Here is a 22,174-nt window from a genome sequence, read left to right as displayed (position 1 = left end):
GAATTCCTAAAAAAAAGTTCTTAAAATTGTCCCCGTTTAGGATCAAGCAATACAAAATTTCAGCTCGTGCTTCGCGCGCTTTGTTTGTTTAGGCAGTCAGGTAGGCCTATATACGTGTAATGATTTACAGAATTGTGCTTATAATGTCTCTTTTTAGGTCTAAATATCCAAAATTTCAGCTATCTCTTTGCGGTTATTTGATCAGTGAGATATACAGTGCGTCCCACAAAAAACAAGTGGAATGCCTCTGGCCGTCTCACCTGCATCACGCGATTCAACAGAGCAGCAGTGCTGACTTTGAAAACTACTATAACTCCACAAGATGTTCAGTGATACTTGGTTACTCTTATGTTTTATGAATTAGACTAATACACTTACAGAGATAGAATAGTAAATCAACAAATACCCCAAAAAATGCGGCCAAAGTTCATTGATCTCACATGACCTTTGACCTTGATCATGTGACCTAATATGCGCACAGGATGTTCAGTGATACTTGATTACTCTTATGTCCAAGATTTATGAACTAGACCAACATACTTTCAAAGTTATGATGGTAATTCAACAAATACCCCCAATTCGGCCAAAGTTCATTGACCCTAAATGACCTTTGACCTTAATCATTTGACCTGAAACTTGCAAAGGATGTTCAGTGATACTTGATTACTATTATGTCCAAGTTTCATGAATCAGTTCCAAAAACTTTTAAAGTTTTTATTGTAATTCAACAGTTACCCCCAAATCGGCCAGAGTTCATTGACCCTAAATGACCTTTGACCTTGGTCATGTGACGTGAAACTCATGCAGGATGTTTGGTGATACTTGATTAACCTTATCTCCAAGTTTAATGAACTAGGTCCATATATTTTCTAAGTTATGATGACATTTCAAAAACTTAACCTCAGGTTAAGATTTTGATGTTGATTCCCCCAACATGACCTAAGTTCATTGACCCTAAATGACCTTTGACCTTGGTCATGTGACATGAAACTCTAATAGGATGTTTAGTAATACTTGATTAACCTTATGGCCAAGTTTCATGAACTAGGTCCATATACTTTCTAAGTTATGATGTCATTTCAAAAACTTAACCTCAGGTTAAGATTTGATGTTGACGCCTCCGCGCGCCGCCGCCGTCGGAAAAGCGGCGCCTATAGTCTCACTCTGCTATGCAGGTGAGACAAAAACGAAACCGATATTTATCGATGATTTATCATAACTTACTCACAAATACAATAGACAAATGACCTACTATTTTAAAGCTTAGAATCTCCTCTTTTATTTGAAATTACTTAGCTTATTTCTCATTCACGCATGAGTGAGCAAAACAATTTGGAAAGGAATACCAAAAAGTCACTTGGCGGGCCGTATCTGGGTTTAAAAGAGAAACCCACGTCTGCTTGGTGCGTGCCATGGTAGGTTACTTGTCTGATGGTAAGCCTGCGAATCGAACGTAGAAGACGAGATGAGTGACTGCCTCTTAAAAATGACCGCTATTTATAAGAGCTCCGAGAGATCCCAAACCCAACGGCACCGTCCGCAGAGCTCTCGTGATTGGTCAGTTGTGTTGCTCTATTGTCATAACGCGCGAAGCGTGGTATGGTGGTGGCGCTGTGCACAACGGCAGTGCGTGAGTGAAGGCACCAAAGGGGTGACGAATTACACTACGGTAATAGTAAACTATATTCACGGGGCGACCGATTCTGGATGTTATCCTCTTTTTTGGAGAAGGTAACAACATGTTAGAAACAAGTTAGGAACGGGGACATCATGAGTCAATGAAAAATCAAGACCCCCCTCCCGTCTTGTCAATAACATACGCAAATTATATGCTAATTTGGATTTGCTTTTGCATCCCGTATTTGCGACTTTGTACCCCCCCCATTCAGTATTCATTTTCAGTATTAATTTATAGCATGCATGCATGCATTCTCAAACGCATAATCATTCATGATCATTCCTTATCATCGGCACCTTTCCCAGTACACACATACTTGTTACATTTTCATCTGTAATATTTTTTTAACTATTATTATTTATTTTCATTCGTTTAATTTATTCGACCGTTCATTTATTCCTTCATACTACTTATCATACTACATAATGCATTCTTTCTTGAATATTTGTGTGGCCCTGAAAAGGGCCGTTGTCTGTTCATGAAGAGTATAACTCCCTCTATTTAGATGTGGTATACTTCGTCACCGCTTTGGTGCCCTCACTCACGGCGTGCTTAGCAAGCTCCCCTGGAAGAAGAAGGCGCACGGCGGTCTGTATCTCACGACTGCTGATGGTAGATTTCTTGTTGTACTGGGCCAGCCGAGAAGATTCGCCGGCAATTCGCTCGAAGATGTCGTTGACGAAGCTGTTCATGATCGTCATGGCCCGGCTAGAAATTCCGGTATCAGGGTGAACCTGCTTAAGGACTTTGTAGATGTAGATTCCGTAGCTCTCCTTCCTTTTCCTGTGCCTCTTCTTGCCACCGCTGGGCCGGGGGGCCTTGACTGCTTTCTTGGAACCTTTCTTGGCAACTTGACCTGTTGGAGCCATGATGAATGTAAGCTGGTATGTGAAGAATGTACCGAAGCGTGTGCACCGATTAGATATTCGATTGCTAATGCGAGTGCCCCGTCCCAATCGCCCTATTTATACACCGCGTCCGGGTCCGGTGCGGCGCGGTCCGTATGCAAATGAGCCCCGGTCTTTCATTGGCCGGCCAATGGGCGCCTGTACTGCCCCTGGTCGAGAGATGGCGACAAAGTGTTCTTATGCAATGAGTGTGGTGATACTATCTTCTTATTATTTTTTGTATGACCTTATTATTTTTCGGATCAGTGAAAACTCTTTTGAAAATTAATTCTATTACATGTATTTTAAGGCGATATTCTTCAGGACAACATCAAAGATTGTTGTTAGCACGATATCACAATAGATACATGCTGAGCGAAGTTTATGCTTTTAAAAAGTGACGAAGTGATGTGATGTAGTGTAGTACTGACGAAAAATGGCGATATGTCGTTACAGCTTGTACAATAATATTGTTATCAGGTCGAATGAAAATAATCCCCCTTTCCTGGTGAATTTTCAAGAAATGAAACCTCTCTTTTAAGTGAGGGTAATGAAAATTGAATATTGTGATATTTTCTTTTCATCAGGACATAGGAAAATTCCTTCATGTGAACCAGTCAAAATAGAAATTCATGTTTATTTAAATGCATCTCGATAAATATCAGTTCATTCCTATTTCACAGTACAAACCCTCCGTGAAAAGTTCATGCTTTTAGTGAAATGGGGGAAACACAGTTTATTATCTGTTTTTACTGAAATTGAAAGAAGGAGTTTAGCCGGGTTTTTTTTTTTCAGGTAGCAAAATCAGACTAAAGAGCGACCTGGATAACTAGGGGCGGAGGCCGTCTTTTTTTTCCAATTAAAAGACTAATAAAATAAAAAAATAATGATAAAATAGTATGAACCTACGTCTTTTTTTCCAATTAGTATTATTTTTGTATGCTTCTTTCTCACTCTCTCTCCACACCCACCCCCCATTTCTCTTCCTACCTCACCCCATCCCAAGTACATTTACAGCCATCCGATCGATTGAAAGAAATTAAGACTTTGCATAAGAAGTAATGATTTATATCTATATTATAGTCGTTTATTTCCTTTGGACGCACGTGATACATACATATTGGAAACGCTGCCGTGTTATTCTTTGCTGATGATCATAATGTAATCTACCAATGTTAGATCACAGCGATACATGATGATTAATATTTTTTCTTCTTTATTGGTCACGAAAAATATAACTGGCATTTCGGCACCTTATTGCAGCTATGTAATAGAATGGATTTCTTTGCGATCATATTTTGCAAAACTGTAATTATTGCTTGCCGATATAAAAACAAAACGAAAACGTACCTCAACTCTAAAACCTGACCCACACCTCTTTGGCTACTCACATGTCATCCTCACTCTGTATAAGGCAATGGTAATTTGATGCTATGATGATAATGAAAGTGTGAAATTATTTCCTAAATTGATTTATATTTATTACTAAATTATTATAGTACTAATCAACAACATTCTTTCTTGATCATGTGGTGGCTCTGAAAAGAGCCGTTATTTCTAGCCATAACCGTAGTATCAGACTAGCCGCCAAAACCGTACAGGGTACGGCCCTGCCTCTTCAGTGCATAGACCACGTCCATGGCTGTGACGGTCTTGCGTTTGGCGTGCTCACAGTAGGTGACGGCATCACGGATGACATTCTCCAAGAAGACTTTCAGTACACCGCGTGTCTCTTCGTAGATGAGACCAGAGATTCTTTTGACTCCACCTCTTCTTGCTAGACGGCGGATAGCAGGCTTCGTGATACCTTGGATGTTGTCTCGTAGAACCTTGCGATGACGCTTGGCACCACCCTTTCCAAGACCCTTTCATCCTTTTCCGCGACCAGACATCTTGATGAATGAGAGCTAGTTGTTGTACGATACTGAAGACTGGATGTTACGCTGAGCGAATGAGGTCATCCGCTAGAGCAGCGGCTATTGTGGTCAGATTGCGGACGTGGGTGACGAAACTCGTCACCGCGCCGACCCGGCGGCGATTGGCACTCACGTCAGAGCGCCCCCTTGTGCCGACGCCGATATGATTTTTGAAAGAGTCCCCGCCCTGAAAACGCACGGAATAATGACCCTCAGGAAAAAAAAATGCATACTTTTTGGAAGATATTGTTAAATAGTAGTACTCGAATATAAGGCAACGTCTCGAATTTCACCAATGACACCGATCTCCCTCTCTAGTTAACTTTCTTGGCATTATGTATTTCTTACGTTTTCTTCCTTCCTCGTCGTGTTATTTTTTCCCCACGATATGTTAACTTCATACAGTATACAATTACTTTCATATGCATTTTTATATGTCTTATATGTCATTCAAATTCCGCCCCTTGTTCCTCCTTCTTATAATGTCATAATATTGTCCAATTACCGGACCATTTAATAGATGCACTATCTTCATATTTTTTTTTGGTATTAGAATCCGACTTATACCAGTGCGGGTGGTCACAATATGGTTCATACTATTTTTTTTTTATTATTATTTTCCTTAATTTTCTTTTTTATTATTCTTTTTCTTATTATTATTCTATTTGTTATTATCAATATCGTTTTCATTGAGACAAGTATTCTTTCTTGGAAATGTGGTGGCTCTGAAAAGAGCCGTTTGGTTGGCACTGGAAAGTGGCTATCCAGAAATCACTTGGATTTCTTTGTCACCTTCTTTGCCGCGGGTTTCTTGGGGTTCGAAGCCTTTGGCTTCTTGGCTACCGCCTTCTTGGTCGCCTTCTTGGGTGTCGATTTCTTGGCAGGGACTTTCTTCTTCGGCGTCTTTTTCTTCTCTTTCTTCTCAGTAGTCTTCTTTACTGACTTCTTCACTTTCTTGGGTGCTGCTTTTGCCTTCTTAGCGGCGGCTGCCTTCTGCTTTTTCTCCTTCTGGGCTGCAGCTTTCGCCTTGGCCTTCTCCTTCTCTTTCTCCTTCTTGGCCCTCTCCTTTTCCTTCTTGGCTTTCTCCGCTGCCTGTGCCTTGGCTGCTTGCACATTCAACTTGAATGACCCGAAGCACCTTTCCCCTTCGTCTGCGTAAGTTTGCCCTTCTCCACACCAGCCCTCAGAGCCTTCTTGATGAATATGAGCTGTCGGTCCATCTGGACATCGAAGTTCTGCTCGATGTACTTCTTGATTGCCTGCAGCGAAGATCCATTCTTCTCCTTCAGTTCGGTAATTGCTGTCATAACCATCTCAGCAGCAGGCGGATGGGTCGCTGGTTTCTTCTTAGGAGCCTTCTTGGTGTCCTTCTCAGCCATTTTGGTATACGTCTTTACAGTTGCGATGTGAACAAAACAAGTGCCCGCCTCACCGCGAAATGATCATTATACGTCATGGTTGCGTACGTGGTAGGAAACCTCCCCTGCCTGCCCGCTCCACTACAGTGTTGCCCATTTTACGAGTGCTTCTGCTAACCAGAGTAAATTCTTCTTCCTCTTCCCCCTTTTCTTCTTCTTATTATTATCATGTTTATTATTATTCTCCTTCTTATTATTCTTCTTCTTCTTCTTATTGCTCCTCCCGTTATTTTCCTTTCGAAGACAATTTGTAACGATATTTTTATATTATTACTATTTTTTTTTCGCCCATAAACATGCACGTGTTATATATTCGTATGCATGCTATTATTGATAAAACATAAACTAAAAAAGAGAGAAAGTCTTTGTTCGGTGTTGCCATCCTAGCGTAGTAAATACAGCTACTGATTTTAATGACGGAACACCGAGGCTAGGAACAACTCGCCACATGGGGGCGTTGGTCGACATCAAGAGCGTGTGACATTAACTGTCATCTGAATGATTGAAGCACTCGTTATCACGATAGTTTAGGACTTCCTGAGTTTGATATACTACTACTACTACTACTACTACTACTACTACTACTCTTTCTACTAATACTACTCTTACTACTACTACTACTACTACTACTACTACTACTACTACTACTACTACTCTTACTACTACTACTACTACTACTACTACTACTACTCCTACTACTACTACTACTACTTCTACTCTTACTACTTCTTCTCCTACGTCTATGAATATTTTCCCTTCCAGTGCAACCCCGTTATTTGAAATTTCATGTTACTAAGTTTTGGTGAATTTTATTCAAATTAACTTGATGAGCCTCCCTGAACCCTGCTTATTTTTTTTATTCATTTATTTATTTGACATCATTTTACTTCTAATTTACTTGTCATTATTCATTTTTCTTATCCGTAACGTCATTTACCTTATCTGTATGTATAGAGTTAGTGAGGGAGAAAGAGGGATGGATACCAATGAAAAGAAAACAACAACGATTCTTTCGTGAATACTTGGTGGCCCTGATAAGGGCCGTTGAAAATGGGGGTTCGCCGGCCGAGGCAAACTAGCTTGATTTAGCGGTCTTCTTTGGAAGCAACACGGCTTGGATGTTTGGCAGTACACCACCTTGTGCGATTGTCACACCACCCAAGAGTTTGTTCAGTTCCTCGTCGTTGCGTACGGCGAGCTGAAGGTGACGAGGGATGATCCTAGACTTCTTGTTGTCACGAGCAGCATTACCGGCGACTTCCAAGATCTCGGCAGTCAGGTACTCCAATACTGCAGCCATGTAGACGGGTGCTCCAGCGCCTACCCTCTGTGCATAGCTGCCCTTTCGAAGAAATCGGTGAACACGTCCCACTGGGAACTGAAGACCAGCACGGGATGAGCGAGTCTTTGCCTTGGTTCGGGCCTTTCCTCTCTTTCCTCTTCCAGACATGATGTTTTACTGATGAGATGAGCTGATAACGAGTTGAAGATCAGACCGGAGCAGTGTGCATTCGTGTAATGACTCCTCACCGCTTTTTTCTGCCTTTTTATACACGATGTGGCGTTCGCATTTACCGCCGGGGTATTGCGACTATTGTCCAATCAACGGTTCGCTGACCGCCGTCGCCAGTCCGGCCTCTGAAAACAAAAATCAATATTTGTGACTGCTGCCATCTTGCGGCCAATTCCTTCTCATTTGTTTACCATCCCCAACCCTATCTTTTCCTGTGCACCATTTATTTCATTTTCTTGAAAAAAATTATAATGACGTGCACACCAAAATTTATTATGATCCCTCTAATAATCGAACACACAACTCAATTTTGGAAGCTCGTGGTGTACTGTGTTGCAATATGGCTGCATAACATACCTACCTGAACCAAATACGATACAATAACGAATGCATGAATCTATTTTGATTTTATATTTCAATAACAGAATAGCAAGTGAATTCTTATTCAAATAAAATTACAATGAGATCTAATTGAAACAAGTATGTACCCCCTGGAATATATTTATTGGAACAAGTAAACCAACTAAATCCTACCTTCAAAATCATCAAACAACCGAAAGCGAAGCCTTATGGCTTGCGATTTCACGTGTGTTTTATATATATTAAAATAATAAAGACTGCGTGTATATACTGTTATGTCGATTTTATCAGTAATTCATTTCTTTCCTTTTTTTATTTCAATAGGAAAGAGGGAGGAGGATGTCATGGTACAAGAAAAGGACAAGCAGTGACGGTGGCATGTGACACATGTACTCACTCTCCATGCGACAACAGGTAATTACACAACCACTATTTTGATCAAAGTTATATGCATGATGTGCATTATATATATTATATTATAATATTTGAATTATCCCAGGGATCCTTTATTTCTTCCCACTATTCATGTATATATATTGCATATGATATCAGTGATTCTTTCGTGATGTTATGGTGGCTCTGAAAAGAGCCGTTTGGCTATATGCCCTACAGGCTGTAGTGCATTGGCGCTCTAGGCGCGTTCTCCACGGATTCGACGGGCCAGCTGGATATCTTTCGGCATGATGGTAACCCTCTTAGCATGGATGGCGCACAGGTTGGTGTCTTCAAATAGCCCGACCAGATAGGCTTCGCTAGCTTCTTGAAGGGCCATCACGGCGGAACTCTGGAAGCGGAGCTCTGTTTTGAAGTCCTGGGCAATCTCCCTCACTAGACGCTGGAATGGGAGTTTGCGGATCAAAAGCTCGGTGCTCTTCTGGTAGCGGCGAATCTCTCTCAGGGCGACAGTTCCAGGCCTGTATCTATGTGGCTTTTTAACTCCCCTGTGGCTGGGGCACTCTTCCTGGCCGCCTTGGTTGCCAACTGCTTTCTGGGAGCCTTTCCTCCGGTAGATTTGCGAGCCGTCTGCTTGGTGCGTGCCATGGTAGGTTACTTGTCTGATGGTAAGTCTGCGAATCGAACGTAGAAGACGAGATGAGTGACTGCCTCTTAAAAATGACCGCTATTTATAAGAGCTCCGAGAGATCCCAAACCCAACGGCACCGTCCGCAGAGCTCTCGTGATTGGTCAGTTGTGTTGCTCTATTGTCATAACGCGCGAAGCGTGGTATGGTGGTGGCGCTGTGCACAACGGCAGTGCGTGAGTGAAGGCACCAAAGGGGTGACGAATTACACTACGGTAATAGTAAACTATATTCACGGGGCGACCGATTCTGGATGTTATCCTCTTTTTTGGAGAAGGTAACAACATGTTAGAAACTAGGGAACGGGGACATCATGAGTCAATGAAAAATCAAGACCCCCCTCCCGTCTTGTCAATAACATACGCAAATTATATGCTAATTTGGATTTGCTTTTGCATCCCGTATTTGCGACTTTGTACCCCCCCCCATTCAGTATTCATTTTCAGTATTAATTTATAGCATGCATGCATGCATTCTCAAACGCATAATCATTCATGATCATTCCTTATCATCGGCACCTTTCCCAGTACACACATACTTGTTACTTGATTTTCATCTTTAATATTTTTTAACTATTATTATTTATTTTCATTCGTTTAATTTATTCGACCGTTCATTTATTCCTTCATACTACTTATCATACTACATAATGCATTCTTTCTTGAATATTTGTGTGGCCCTGAAAAGGGCCGTTGTCTGTTCATGAAGAGTATAACTCCCTCTATTTAGATGTGGTATACTTCGTCACCGCTTTGGTGCCCTCACTCACGGCGTGCTTAGCAAGCTCCCCTGGAAGAAGAAGGCGCACGGCGGTCTGTATCTCACGACTGCTGATGGTAGATTTCTTGTTGTACTGGGCCAGCCGAGAAGATTCGCCGGCAATTCGCTCGAAGATGTCGTTGACGAAGCTGTTCATGATCGTCATGGCCCGGCTAGAAATTCCGGTATCAGGGTGAACCTGCTTAAGGACTTTGTAGATGTAGATTCCGTAGCTCTCCTTCCTTTTCCTGTGCCTCTTCTTGCCACCGCTGGGCCGGGGGGCCTTGACTGCTTTCTTGGAACCTTTCTTGGCAACTTGACCTGTTGGAGCCATGATGAATGTAAGCTGGTATGTGAAGAATGTACCGAAGCGTGTGCACCGATTAGATATTCGATTGCTAATGCGAGTGCCCCGTCCCAATCGCCCTATTTATACACCGCGTCCGGGTCCGGTGCGGCGCGGTCCGTATGCAAATGAGCCCCGGTCTTTCATTGGCCGGCCAATGGGCGCCTGTACTGCCCCTGGTCGAGAGATGGCGACAAAGTGTTCTTATGCAATGAGTGTGGTGATACTATCTTCTTATTATTTTTTGTATGACCTTATAATTTTTCGGATCAGTGAAAACTCTTTTGAAAATTAATTCTATTACATGTATTTTAAGGCAGGAGATATTCTTCAGGACAACATCAAAGATTGTTGTTAAGCACGATATCACAATAGATACATGCTGAGCGAAGTTTAGGCTTTTAAAAAGTGACGAAGTGATGTGATGTAGTGTAGTACTGACGAAAAATGGCGATATGTCGTTACAGCTTGTACAATAATATTGTTATCAGGTCGAATGAAAATAATCCCCCTTTCCTGGTGAATTTTCAAGAAATGAATCCTCTCTTTTAAGTGAGGGTAATGAAAATTGAATATTGTGATATTTTCTTTTCATCAGGACATAGGAAAATTCCTTCATGTGAACCAGTCAAAATAGAAATTCATGTTTATTTAAATGCATCTCGATAAATATCAATTCATTCCTATTTCACAGTACAAACCCTCCGTGAAAAGTTCATGCTTTTAGTGAAATGGGGGAAACACAGTTTATTATCTGTTTTTACTGAAATTGAAATAAGGAGTTTAGCCGGGTTTTTTTTTTTCAGGTAGCAAAATCAGACTAAAGAGCGACCTGGATAACTAGGGGCGGAGGCCGTCTTTTTTTTCCAATTAGTATTATTTTTGTATGCTTCTTTCTCACTCTCTCTCTCTCTCTCTCCACACCCACCCCCCATTTCTCTTCCTACCTCACCCCATCCCAAGTACATTTACAGCCATCCGATCGATTGAAAGAAATTGAGACTTTGCATAAGAAGTAATGATTTATATCTATATTATAGTCGTTTATTTCCTTTGGACGCACGTGATACATACATATTGGAAACGCTGCCGTGTTATTCGTTGTCGATGATCATAATGTAGTCTACCAATGTTAGATCACAGCGATACATGATGATTAATATTTTTTCTTCTTTATTGGTCACGAAAAATATAACTGGCATTTCGGCACCTTATTGCAGCTATGTAATAGAATGGATTTCTTTGCGATCATATTTTGCAAAACTGTAATTATTGCTTGCCGATATAAAAACAAAACGAAAACGTACCTCAACTCTAAAACCTGACCCACACCTCTTTGGCTACTCACATGTCATCCTCACTCTGTATAAGGCAATGGTAATTTGATGCTATGATGATAATGAAAGTGTGAAATTATTTCCTAAATTGATTTATATTATAGTAATGATTATAGTACTAATCAACAACATTCTTTCTTGATCATGTGGTGGCTCTGAAAAGAGCCGTTATTTCTAGCCATAACCGTAGTATCAGACTAGCCGCCAAAACCGTACAGGGTACGGCCCTGCCTCTTCAGTGCATAGACCACGTCCATGGCTGTGACGGTCTTGCGTTTGGCGTGCTCACAGTAGGTGACGGCATCACGGATGACATTCTCCAAGAAGACTTTCAGTACACCGCGTGTCTCTTCGTAGATGAGACCAGAGATTCTTTTGACTCCACCTCTTCTTGCTAGACGGCGGATAGCAGGCTTCGTGATACCTTGGATGTTGTCTCGTAGAACCTTGCGATGACGCTTGGCACCACCCTTTCCAAGACCCTTTCCTCCTTTTCCGCGACCAGACATCTTGATGAATGAGAGCTAGTTGTTGTACGATACTGAAGACTGGATGTTACGCTGAGCGAATGAGGTCATCCGCTAGAGCAGCGGCTATTGTGGTCAGATTGCGGACGTGGGTGACGAAACTCGTCACCGCGCCGACCCGGCGGCGATTGGCACTCACGTCAGAGCGCCCCCTTGTGCCGACGCCGATATGATTTTTGAAAGAGTCCCCGCCCTGAAAACGCACGGAATAATGACCCTCAGGAAAAAAAAATGCATACTTTTTGGAAGATATTGTTAAATAGTAGTACTCGAATATAAGGCAACGTCTCGAATTTCACCAATGACACCGATCTCCCTCTCTAGTTAACTTTCTTGGCATTATTTATTTCTTACGTTTTCTTCCTTCCTCGTCGTGTTATTTTTTCCCCACGATATGTTAACTTCATACAGTATATAATTACTTTCATATGCATTTTTATATATCTTATATGTCATTCAAATTCCGCCCCTTGTTCCTCCTTCTTATAATGTCATAATATTGTCCAATTACCGGACCATTTAATAGATGCACTATCTTCATATTTTTTTTGGTATTAGAATCCGACTTATACCAGTGCGGGTGGTCACAATATGGTTCATACTATTTTATTATTATTTTTTTTATTTTATTATTCTTTTGGTTTTTATTATTATCATTCTTTTTGTTATTATTATTATTATCAATATCGTTTTCATTGAGACAAGTATTCTTTCTTGGAAATGTGGTGGCTCTGAAAAGAGCCGTTTGGTTGGCACTGGAAAGTGGCTATCCAGAAATCACTTGGATTTCTTTGTCACCTTCTTTGCCGCGGGTTTCTTGGGGTTCGAAGCCTTTGGCTTCTTGGCTACCGCCTTCTTGGTCGCCTTCTTGGGTGTCGATTTCTTGGCAGGGACTTTCTTCTTCGGCGTCTTTTTCTTCTCTTTCTTCTCAGTAGTCTTCTTTACTGACTTCTTCACTTTCTTGGGTGCTGCTTTTGCCTTCTTAGCGGCGGCTGCCTTCTGCTTTTTCTCCTTCTGGGCTGCAGCTTTCGCCTTGGCCTTCTCCTTCTCTTTCTCCTTCTTGGCCCTCTCCTTTTCCTTCTTGGCTTTCTCCGCTGCCTGTGCCTTGGCTGCTTGCACATTCAACTTGAATGACCCCGAAGCACCTTTCCCCTTCGTCTGCGTAAGTTTGCCCTTCTCCACACCAGCCCTCAGAGCCTTCTTGATGAATATGAGCTGTCGGTCCATCTGGACATCGAAGTTCTGCTCGATGTACTTCTTGATTGCCTGCAGCGAAGATCCATTCTTCTCCTTCAGTTCGGTAATTGCTGTCATAACCATCTCAGCAGCAGGCGGATGGGTCGCTGGTTTCTTCTTAGGAGCCTTCTTGGTGTCCTTCTCAGCCATTTTGGTATACGTCTTTACAGTTGCGATGTGAACAAAACAAGTGCCCGCCTCACCGCGAAATGATCATTATACGTCATGGTTGCGTACGTGGTAGGAAACCTCCCCTGCCTGCCCGCTCCACTACAGTGTTGCCCATTTTACGAGTGCTTCTGCTAACTAGAGTAAATTCTTCTTCCTCTTCCCCCTTTTCTTCTTCTTATTATTATCATGTTTATTATTATTCTCCTTCTTATTATTCTTCTTCTACTTCTTATTGCTCCTCCCGTTATTTTCCTTTCGAAGACAATTTGTAACGATATTTTTATATTATTATTATTTTTTTTTTCGCCCATAAACATGCACGTATTATATATTCGTATGCATGCTATTATTGATAAAACATAAACTAAAAAAGAGAGAAAGTCTTTGTTCGGTATTGCCATCCTAGCGTAGTAAATACAGCTACTGATTTTAATGACGGAACACCGAGGCTAGGAACAACTCGCCACATGGGGGCGTTGGTCGACATCAAGAGCGTGTGACATTAACTGTCATCTGAATGATTGAAGCACTCGTTATCACGATAGTTTAGGACTTCCTGAGTTTGATATACTACTACTACTACTACTACTACTACTACTACTACTACTACTACTACTACTACTACTACTACTATTCTTACTACTACTACTACTACTACTACTACTACTACTACTACTACTACTACTACTCTTACTACTACTACTACTCTTACTACTAATACTACTCTTACTACTACTACTTCTACTCTTACTACTTCTCCTACGTCTATGAATATTTTCCCTTCCAGTGCAACCCCGTTATTTGAAATTTCATGTTACTAAGTTTTGGTGAATTTTATTCAAATTAACTTGATGAGCCTCCCTGAACCCTGCTTAATTTTTTTATTCATTTATTTATTTGACATCATTTTACTTCTAATTTACTTGTCATTATTCATTTTTCTTATCCGTAACGTCATTTACCTTATCTGTATGTATAGAGTTAGTGAGGGAGAAAGAGGGATGGATACCAATGAAAAGAAAACAACAACGATTCTTTCGTGAATACTTGGTGGCCCTGATAAGGGCCGTTGAAAATGGGGGTTCGCCGGCCGAGGCAAACTAGCTTGATTTAGCGGTCTTCTTTGGAAGCAACACGGCTTGGATGTTTGGCAGTACACCACCTTGTGCGATTGTCACACCACCCAAGAGTTTGTTCAGTTCCTCGTCGTTGCGTACGGCGAGCTGAAGGTGACGAGGGATGATCCTAGACTTCTTGTTGTCACGAGCAGCATTACCGGCGAGTTCCAAGATCTCGGCAGTCAGGTACTCCAATACTGCAGCCATGTAGACGGGTGCTCCAGCGCCTACCCTCTGTGCATAGCTGCCCTTTCGAAGAAATCGGTGAACACGTCCCACTGGGAACTGAAGACCAGCACGGGATGAGCGAGTCTTTGCCTTGGTTCGGGCCTTTCCACTCTTTCCTCTTCCAGACATGATGTTTTACTGATGAGATGAGCTGATAACGAGTTGAAGATCAGACCGGAGCAGTGTGCATTCGTGTAATGACTCCTCACCGCTTTTTTCTGCCTTTTTATACACGATGTGGCGTTCGCATTTACCGCCGGGTATTGCGACTATTGTCCAATCAACGGTTCGCTGACCGCCGTCGCCAGTCCGGCCTCTGAAAACAAAAATCAATATTTGTGACTGCTGCCATCTTGCGGCCAATTCCTTCTCATTTGTTTACCATCTTTTCCTGTGCACCATTTATTTCATTTTCTTGAAAAAAATTATAATGACGTTCACACCAAAATTTATTATGATCCCTCTAATAATCGAACACACAACTCAATTTTGGAAGCTCGTGGTGTACTGTGTTGCAATATGGCTGCATAACATACCTACCTGAACCAAATACGATACAATAACGAATGCATGAATCTATTTTGATTTTATATTTCAATAACAGAATAGCAAATAAAATTACAATGAGATCTAATTGAAACAAGTATGTACCCCCTGGAATATATTTATTGGAACAAGTAAACCAACTAAATCCTACCTTCAAAATCATCAAACAACCGAAAGCGAAGCCTTATGGCTTGCGATTTCACGTGTGTTTTATATATATTAAAATAATGCGTGTATATACTGTTATGTCGATTTTATCAGTAATTCATTTCTTTCCTTTTTTTATTTCAATAGGAAAGAGGGAGGAGGATGTCATGGTACAAGAAAAGGACAAGCAGTGACGGTGGCATGTGACACATGTACTCACTCTCCATGCGACAACAGGTAATTACACCCCCCCCCCCTCACAACCACTATTTTGATCAAAGTTATATGCATGATGTGCATTATATATATTATATTATAATATTTGAATTATCCCAGGGTTCCTTTATTTCTTCCCACTATTCATGTACATGTATATATATTGCATATGATATCAGTGATTCTTTCGTGATGTTATGGTGGCTCTGAAAAGAGCCGTTTGGCTATATGCCCTACAGGCTGTAGTGCATTGGCGCTCTAGGCGCGTTCTCCACGGATTCGACGGGCCAGCTGGATATCTTTCGGCATGATGGTAACCCTCTTAGCATGGATGGCGCACAGGTTGGTGTCTTCAAATAGCCCGACCAGATAGGCTTCGCTAGCTTCTTGAAGGGCCATCACGGCGGAACTCTGGAAGCGGAGCTCTGTTTTGAAGTCCTGGGCAATCTCCCTCACTAGACGCTGGAATGGGAGTTTGCGGATCAGAAGCTCGGTGCTCTTCTGGTAGCGGCGAATCTCTCTCAGGGCGACAGTTCCAGGCCTGTATCTATGTGGCTTTTTAACTCCCCCTGTGGCTGGGGCACTCTTCCTGGCCGCCTTGGTTGCCAACTGCTTTCTGGGAGCCTTTCCTCCGGTAGATTTGCGAGCCGTCTGCTTGGTACGTGCCATGGTAGGTTACTTGTCTGATGGTAAGCCTGCGAATCGAACGTAGAAGACGAGATGAGTGACTGCCTCTTAAAAATGACCGCTATTTATAAGAGCTCCGAGAGATCCCAAACCCAACGGCACCGTCCGCAGAGCTCTCGTGATTGGTCAGTTGTGTTGCTCTATTGTCATAACGCGCGAAGCGTGGTATGGTGGTGGCGCTGTGCACAACGGCAGTGCGTGAGTGAAGGCACCAAAGGGGTGACGAATTACACTACGGTAATAGTAAACTATATTCACGGGGCGACCGATTCTGGATGTTATCCTCTTTTTTGGAGAAGGTAACAACATGTTAGAAACTAGGGAACGGGGACATCATGAGTCAATGAAAAATCAAGACCCCCCTCCCGTCTTGTCAATAACATACGCAAATTATATGCTAATTTGGATTTGCTTTTGCATCCCGTATTTGCGACTTTGCACCACCCCCCCCCATTCAGTATTCATTTTCAGTATTAATTTATAGCATGCATGCATGCATTCTCAAACGCATAATCATTCATGATCATTCCTTATCATCGGCACCTTTCCCAGTACACACATACTTGTTACTTGATTTTCACAACAGATTCATTTTCATCTGTAATATTTTTAAACTATTATTATTTATCTTCATTCGTTTAATTTATTCGACCGTTCATTTATTCCTTCATACTACATAATGCATTCTTTCTTGAATATTTGTGTGGCCCTGAAAAGGGCCGTTGTCTGTTCATGAAGAGTATAACTCCCTCTATTTAGATGTGGTATACTTCGTCACCGCTTTGGTGCCCTCACTCACGGCGTGCTTAGCAAGCTCCCCTGGAAGAAGAAGGCGCACGGCGGTCTGTATCTCACGACTGCTGATGGTAGATTTCTTGTTGTACTGGGCCAGCCGAGAAGATTCGCCGGCAATTCGCTCGAAGATGTCGTTGACGAAGCTGTTCATGGTCGTCATGGCCCGGCTAGAAATTCCGGTATCAGGGTGAACCTGCTTAAGGACTTTGTAGATGTAGATTCCGTAGCTCTCCTTCCTTTTCCTGTGCCTCTTCTTGCCACCGCTGGGCCGGGGGGCCTTGACTGCTTTCTTGGAACCTTTCTTGGCAACTTGACCTGTTGGAGCCATGATGAATGTAAGCTGGTATGTGAAGAATGTACCGAAGCGTGTGCACCGATTAGATATTCGATTGCTAATGCGAGTGCCCCGTCTCAATCGCCCTATTTATACACCGCGTCCGGGTCCGGTGCGGCGCGGTCCGTATGCAAATGAGCCCGGTCTTTCATTGGCCGCCGGCCAATGGGCGCCTGTACTGCTCCTGGTCGAGAGATGGCGACAAAGTGTTCTTATGCAATGAGTGTGGTGATACTATCTTCTTCTTATTTTTTGTATGACCTTATATTTTTTCGGATCACTGAAAACTCTTTTGAAAATTAATTCTATTATTTTAAGGCGATATTCTTCTGGACAACATCAAAGATTGTTGTTAGCACGATATCACAATAGATACATGCTGAGCGAAGTTTATGCTTTTAAAAAGTGACGACGTGATGTGATGTAGTGTAGTACTGACGAAAAATGGCGATATGTCGTTACAGCTTGTACAATAATATTGTTATCAGGTCGAATGAAAATAATCCCCCTTTCCTGGTGAATTTTCAAGAAATGAATCCTCTCTTTTAAGTGAGGGTAATGAAAATTGAATATTGTGATATTTTCTTTTCATCAGGACATAGGAAAATGCGTTCATGTGAACCAGTCAAAATAGAAATTCATGTTTATTTAAATGCATCTCGATAAATATCAGTTCATTCCTATTTCACAGTACAAACCCTCCGTGAAAAGTTCATGCTTTTAGTGAAATGGGGGAAACAAAGTTTATTATCTGTTCTTACTGGAATTGAAATAAGGAGTTTAGCCGGGTTTTTTTTTTTCAGGTAGCAAAATCAGACTAAAGAGCGACCTGGATAACTAGGGGCGGAGGCCGTCTTTTTTTCCAATTAGTATTATTTTTGTATGCTTCTTTCTCACTCTCTCTCTCTCTCTCTCCACACCCACCCCCCCCATTTCTCTTCCTACCTCACCCCATCCCAAGTACATTCCATCCGATCGATTGAAAGAAATTGAGACTTTGCATAAGAAGTAATGATTTATATCTATATTATAGTCGTTTATTTCCTTTGGACGCACGTGATACATACATATTGGAAACGCTGCCGTGTTATTCGTTGTCGATGATCATAATGTAGTCTACCAATGTTAGATCACAGCGATACACGATGATTAATATTTTTTCTTCTTTATTGGTCACGAAAAATATAACTGGCATTTCGGCACCTTATTGCAGCTATGTAATAGAATGGATTTCTTTGCGATCATATTTTGCAAAACTGTAATTATTGCTTGCCGATATAAAAACAAAACGAAAACGTACCTCAACTCTAAAACCTGACCCACACCTCTTTGGCTACTCACATGTCATCCTCACTCTGTATAAGGCAATGGTAATTTGATGCTATGATGATAATGAAGTATGAAATTATTTCCTAAATTGATTTATATTTAGCACTAAATTATTAGAGTACTGACAACAACATTCTTTCTTGATCATGTGGTGGCTCTGAAAAGAGCCGTTATTTCTAGCCATAACCGTAGTATCAGACTAGCCGCCAAAACCGTACAGGGTACGGCCCTGCCTCTTCAGTGCATAGACCACGTCCATGGCTGTGACGGTCTTGCGTTTGGCGTGCTCACAGTAGGTGACGGCATCACGGATGACATTCTCCAAGAAGACTTTCAGTACACCGCGTGTCTCTTCGTAGATGAGACCAGAGATTCTTTTGACTCCACCTCTTCTTGCTAGACGGCGGATAGCAGGCTTCGTGATACCTTGGATGTTGTCTCGTAGAACCTTGCGATGACGCTTGGCACCACCCTTTCCAAGACCCTTTCCTCCTTTTCCGCGACCAGACATCTTGATGAATGAGAGCTAGTTGTTGTACGATACTGAAGACTGGATGTTACGCTGAGCGAATGAGGTCATCCGCTAGAGCAGCGGCTATTGTGGTCAGATTGCGGACGTGGGTGACGAAACTCGTCACCGCGCCGACCCGGCGGCGATTGGCACTCACGTCAGAGCGCCCCCTTGTGCCGACGCCGATATGATTTTTGAAAGAGTCCCCGCCCTGAAAACGCACGGAATAATGACCCTCAGGAAAAAAAAATGCATACTTTTTGGAAGATATTGTTAAATAGTAGTACTCGAATATAAGGCAACGTCTCGAATTTCACCAATGACACCGATCTCCCTCTCTAGTTAACTTTCTTGGCATTATGTATTTCTTACGTTTTCTTCCTTCCTCGTCGTGTTATTTTTTCCCCACGATATGTTAACTTCATACAGTATACAATTACTTTCATATGCATTTTTATATGTCTTATATGTCATTCAAATTCCGCCCCTTGTTCCTCCTTCTTATAATGTCATAATATTGTCCAATTACCGGACCATTTAATAGATGCACTATCTTCATATTTTTTTTTGGTATTAGAATCCGACTTATACCAGTGCGGGTGGTCACAATATGGTTCATACTATTTTATTATTATTTTTTTTATTTTATTATTCTTTTGGTTTTTATTATTATCATTCTTTTTGTTATTATTATCAATATCGTTCTCATTGAGACAAGTATTCTTTCTTGGAAATGTGGTGGCTCTGAAAAGAGCCGTTTGGTTGGCACTGGAAAGTGGCTATCCAGAAATCACTTGGATTTCTTTGTCACCTTCTTTGCCGCGGGTTTCTTGGGGTTCGAAGCCTTTGGCTTCTTGGCTACCGCCTTCTTGGTCGCCTTCTTGGGTGTCGATTTCTTGGCAGGGACTTTCTTCTTCGGCGTCTTTTTCTTCTCTTTCTTCTCAGTAGTCTTCTTTACTGACTTCTTCACTTTCTTGGGTGCTGCTTTTGCCTTCTTAGCGGCGGCTGCCTTCTGCTTTTTCTCCTTCTGGGCTGCAGCTTTCGCCTTGGCCTTCTCCTTCTCTTTCTCCTTCTTGGCCCTCTCCTTTTCCTTCTTGGCTTTCTCCGCTGCCTGTGCCTTGGCTGCTTGCACATTCAACTTGAATGACCCCGAAGCACCTTTCCCCTTCGTCTGCGTAAGTTTGCCCTTCTCCACACCAGCCCTCAGAGCCTTCTTGATGAATATGAGCTGTCGGTCCATCTGGACATCGAAGTTCTGCTCGATGTACTTCTTGATTGCCTGCAGCGAAGATCCATTCTTCTCCTTCAGTTCGGTAATTGCTGTCATAACCATCTCAGCAGCAGGCGGATGGGTCGCTGGTTTCTTCTTAGGAGCCTTCTTGGTGTCCTTCTCAGCCATTTTGGTATACGTCTTTACAGTTGCGATGTGAACAAAACAAGTGCCCGCCTCACCGCGAAATGATCATTATACGTCATGGTTGCGTACGTGGTAGGAAACCTCCCCTGCCTGCCCGCTCCACTACAGTGTTGCCCATTTTACGAGTGCTTCTGCTAACTAGAGTAAATTCTTCTTCCTCTTCCCCCTTTTCTTCTTCTTATTATTATCATGTTTATTATTATTCTCCTTCTTATTATTCTTCTTCTACTTCTTATTGCTCCTCCCGTTATTTTCCTTTCGAAGACAATTTGTAACGATATTTTTATATTATTATTATTTTTTTTTTCGCCCATAAACATGCACGTATTATATATTCGTATGCATGCTATTATTGATAAAACATAAACTAAAAAAGAGAGAAAGTCTTTGTTCGGTGTTGCCATCCTAGCGTAGTAAATACAGCTACTGATTTTGATGACGGAACACCGAGGCTAGGAACAACTCGCCACATGGGGGCGTTGGTCGACATCAAGAGCGTGTGACATTAACTGTCATCTGAATGATTGAAGCACTCGTTATCACGATAGTTTAGGACTTCCTGAGTTTGATATACTACTACTACTACTACTACTACTACTACTACTACTACTACTACTACTACTACTACTACTACTTACTACTACTACTACTACTACTACTACTACTACTACTACTACTACTACTACTACTACTACTACTACTACTACTCTACTACTACTAATACTACTACTACTACTACTACTTCTACTCTTACTACTTCTTCTACGTCTATGAATATTTTCCCTTCCAGTGCACCCCCGTTATTTGAAATTTCATGTTACTAAGTTTTGGTGAATTTTATTCAAATTAACTTGATGAGCCTCCCTGAACCCTGCTTAATTTTTTTATTCATTTATTTATTTGACATCATTTTACTTCTAATTTACTTGTCATTATTCATTTTTCTTATCCGTAACGTCATTTACCTTATCTGTATGTATAGAGTTAGTGAGGGAGAAAGAGGGATGGATACCAATGAAAAGAAAACAACAACGATTCTTTCGTGAATACTTGGTGGCCCTGATAAGGGCCGTTGAAAATGGGGGTTCGCCGGCCGAGGCAAACTAGCTTGATTTAGCGGTCTTCTTTGGAAGCAACACGGCTTGGATGTTTGGCAGTACACCACCTTGTGCGATTGTCACACCACCCAAGAGTTTGTTCAGTTCCTCGTCGTTGCGTACGGCGAGCTGAAGGTGACGAGGGATGATCCTAGACTTCTTGTTGTCACGAGCAGCATTACCGGCGAGTTCCAAGATCTCGGCAGTCAGGTACTCCAATACTGCAGCCATGTAGACGGGTGCTCCAGCGCCTACCCTCTGTGCATAGCTGCCCTTTCGAAGAAATCGGTGAACACGTCCCACTGGGAACTGAAGACCAGCACGGGATGAGCGAGTCTTTGCCTTGGTTCGGGCCTTTCCACTCTTTCCTCTTCCAGACATGATGTTTTACTGATGAGATGAGCTGATAACGAGTTGAAGATCAGACCGGAGCAGTGTGCATTCGTGTAATGACTCCTCACCGCTTTTTTCTGCCTTTTTATACACGATGTGGCGTTCGCATTTACCGCCGGGGTATTGC

At 42.0% G+C, this 22,174-nt stretch overlaps 12 protein-coding genes and 3 pseudogenes across 12 annotated transcripts in view; 1 reads left to right on the top strand and 14 right to left on the bottom strand.

Moving 5' to 3' along the window:
* Positions 1-2,033: 2,033 nt before the first annotated feature.
* Positions 2,034-2,633, bottom strand: LOC121415296 (histone H2B.2, embryonic). Its single transcript, XM_041608477.1, has one exon. It carries the CDS (start codon positions 2,545-2,547, stop codon positions 2,176-2,178), a length of 372 nt encoding a protein of 123 aa, XP_041464411.1. The 5' UTR covers positions 2,548-2,633; the 3' UTR covers positions 2,034-2,175.
* Positions 2,634-4,097: 1,464 nt separating this feature from the next.
* On the bottom strand, positions 4,098-4,703 carry LOC121415312 (annotated as a pseudogene).
* A 495-nt stretch (positions 4,704-5,198) lies between these two features.
* Positions 5,199-5,917, bottom strand: LOC121415280 (annotated as a pseudogene).
* Positions 5,918-6,646: 729 nt separating this feature from the next.
* LOC121415295 (histone H2A, embryonic-like) lies at positions 6,647-7,895 on the bottom strand. The gene has a single exon (XM_041608476.1). The coding sequence runs from the start codon at positions 7,347-7,349 to the stop codon at positions 6,975-6,977; it is 375 nt and encodes a 124-aa protein (XP_041464410.1). The 5' UTR covers positions 7,350-7,895; the 3' UTR covers positions 6,647-6,974.
* LOC121414873 (keratin-associated protein 5-1-like) overlaps positions 7,456-22,174 on the top strand; it is a 44,966-nt gene continuing 30,247 nt past the window's right edge. Inside the window, exons 1-3 of the mRNA XM_041607924.1 lie at positions 7,456-7,533; positions 7,894-8,186; positions 15,416-15,505. Of these exons, the coding sequence (XP_041463858.1) occupies positions 7,456-7,533; positions 7,894-8,186; positions 15,416-15,505 (461 nt within the window). The remainder of the gene's footprint in view (positions 7,534-7,893; positions 8,187-15,415; positions 15,506-22,174) is intronic.
* On the bottom strand, positions 8,346-9,399 carry LOC121415284 (annotated as a pseudogene).
* Positions 9,431-10,032, bottom strand: LOC121415301 (histone H2B.2, embryonic). Its single transcript, XM_041608481.1, has one exon. It carries the CDS (start codon positions 9,944-9,946, stop codon positions 9,575-9,577), a length of 372 nt encoding a protein of 123 aa, XP_041464415.1. The 5' UTR covers positions 9,947-10,032; the 3' UTR covers positions 9,431-9,574.
* Positions 11,445-12,031, bottom strand: LOC121415307 (histone H4). Its single transcript, XM_041608486.1, has one exon. It carries the CDS (start codon positions 11,802-11,804, stop codon positions 11,493-11,495), a length of 312 nt encoding a protein of 103 aa, XP_041464420.1. The 5' UTR covers positions 11,805-12,031; the 3' UTR covers positions 11,445-11,492.
* Positions 12,546-13,262, bottom strand: LOC121415273 (histone H1.1, embryonic-like). The gene has a single exon (XM_041608458.1). It carries the CDS (start codon positions 13,206-13,208, stop codon positions 12,600-12,602), a length of 609 nt encoding a protein of 202 aa, XP_041464392.1. The 5' UTR covers positions 13,209-13,262; the 3' UTR covers positions 12,546-12,599.
* Positions 14,002-14,795, bottom strand: LOC121415294 (histone H2A, embryonic). The gene has a single exon (XM_041608475.1). The coding sequence runs from the start codon at positions 14,702-14,704 to the stop codon at positions 14,330-14,332; it is 375 nt and encodes a 124-aa protein (XP_041464409.1). The 5' UTR covers positions 14,705-14,795; the 3' UTR covers positions 14,002-14,329.
* On the bottom strand, positions 15,685-16,591 carry LOC121415281 (histone H3, embryonic). Its single transcript, XM_041608464.1, has one exon. The coding sequence runs from the start codon at positions 16,151-16,153 to the stop codon at positions 15,743-15,745; it is 411 nt and encodes a 136-aa protein (XP_041464398.1). The 5' UTR covers positions 16,154-16,591; the 3' UTR covers positions 15,685-15,742.
* Positions 16,857-17,397, bottom strand: LOC121415303 (histone H2B.2, embryonic-like). The gene has a single exon (XM_041608483.1). The coding sequence runs from the start codon at positions 17,292-17,294 to the stop codon at positions 16,923-16,925; it is 372 nt and encodes a 123-aa protein (XP_041464417.1). The 5' UTR covers positions 17,295-17,397; the 3' UTR covers positions 16,857-16,922.
* On the bottom strand, positions 18,781-19,367 carry LOC121415309 (histone H4). The gene has a single exon (XM_041608489.1). It carries the CDS (start codon positions 19,138-19,140, stop codon positions 18,829-18,831), a length of 312 nt encoding a protein of 103 aa, XP_041464423.1. The 5' UTR covers positions 19,141-19,367; the 3' UTR covers positions 18,781-18,828.
* Positions 19,877-20,593, bottom strand: LOC121415276 (histone H1.1, embryonic-like). The gene has a single exon (XM_041608461.1). The coding sequence runs from the start codon at positions 20,537-20,539 to the stop codon at positions 19,931-19,933; it is 609 nt and encodes a 202-aa protein (XP_041464395.1). The 5' UTR covers positions 20,540-20,593; the 3' UTR covers positions 19,877-19,930.
* On the bottom strand, positions 21,612-22,130 carry LOC121415289 (histone H2A, embryonic). Its single transcript, XM_041608470.1, has one exon. It carries the CDS (start codon positions 22,033-22,035, stop codon positions 21,661-21,663), a length of 375 nt encoding a protein of 124 aa, XP_041464404.1. The 5' UTR covers positions 22,036-22,130; the 3' UTR covers positions 21,612-21,660.

The sequence above is a fragment of the Lytechinus variegatus genome, chromosome 5 (genome assembly GCF_018143015.1).
Source record: "Lytechinus variegatus isolate NC3 chromosome 5, Lvar_3.0, whole genome shotgun sequence".
In the NCBI taxonomy this organism is placed as follows: domain Eukaryota; kingdom Metazoa; phylum Echinodermata; class Echinoidea; order Temnopleuroida; family Toxopneustidae; genus Lytechinus; species Lytechinus variegatus.
Note: the sequence above shows the minus strand (reverse complement) of the source record. Positions and strands in the feature narration are given on the sequence as shown.

What these genes read in the sequence shown, in the direction of transcription:
- LOC121415309 (XM_041608489.1), bottom strand. Translation starts at nt 19,140, where the DNA reads ATGTCTGGTCGCGGAAAAGGAGGAAAGGGTCTTGGAAAGGGTGGTGCC.
- LOC121415301 (XM_041608481.1), bottom strand. Translation starts at nt 9,946, where the DNA reads ATGGCTCCAACAGGTCAAGTTGCCAAGAAAGGTTCCAAGAAAGCAGTC.
- LOC121415295 (XM_041608476.1), bottom strand. Translation starts at nt 7,349, where the DNA reads ATGTCTGGAAGAGGAAAGAGAGGAAAGGCCCGAACCAAGGCAAAGACT.
- LOC121415289 (XM_041608470.1), bottom strand. Translation starts at nt 22,035, where the DNA reads ATGTCTGGAAGAGGAAAGAGTGGAAAGGCCCGAACCAAGGCAAAGACT.
- LOC121415296 (XM_041608477.1), bottom strand. Translation starts at nt 2,547, where the DNA reads ATGGCTCCAACAGGTCAAGTTGCCAAGAAAGGTTCCAAGAAAGCAGTC.
- LOC121415281 (XM_041608464.1), bottom strand. Translation starts at nt 16,153, where the DNA reads ATGGCACGTACCAAGCAGACGGCTCGCAAATCTACCGGAGGAAAGGCT.
- LOC121415303 (XM_041608483.1), bottom strand. Translation starts at nt 17,294, where the DNA reads ATGGCTCCAACAGGTCAAGTTGCCAAGAAAGGTTCCAAGAAAGCAGTC.
- LOC121415294 (XM_041608475.1), bottom strand. Translation starts at nt 14,704, where the DNA reads ATGTCTGGAAGAGGAAAGAGTGGAAAGGCCCGAACCAAGGCAAAGACT.
- LOC121415307 (XM_041608486.1), bottom strand. Translation starts at nt 11,804, where the DNA reads ATGTCTGGTCGCGGAAAAGGAGGAAAGGGTCTTGGAAAGGGTGGTGCC.
- LOC121415273 (XM_041608458.1), bottom strand. Translation starts at nt 13,208, where the DNA reads ATGGCTGAGAAGGACACCAAGAAGGCTCCTAAGAAGAAACCAGCGACC.
- LOC121415276 (XM_041608461.1), bottom strand. Translation starts at nt 20,539, where the DNA reads ATGGCTGAGAAGGACACCAAGAAGGCTCCTAAGAAGAAACCAGCGACC.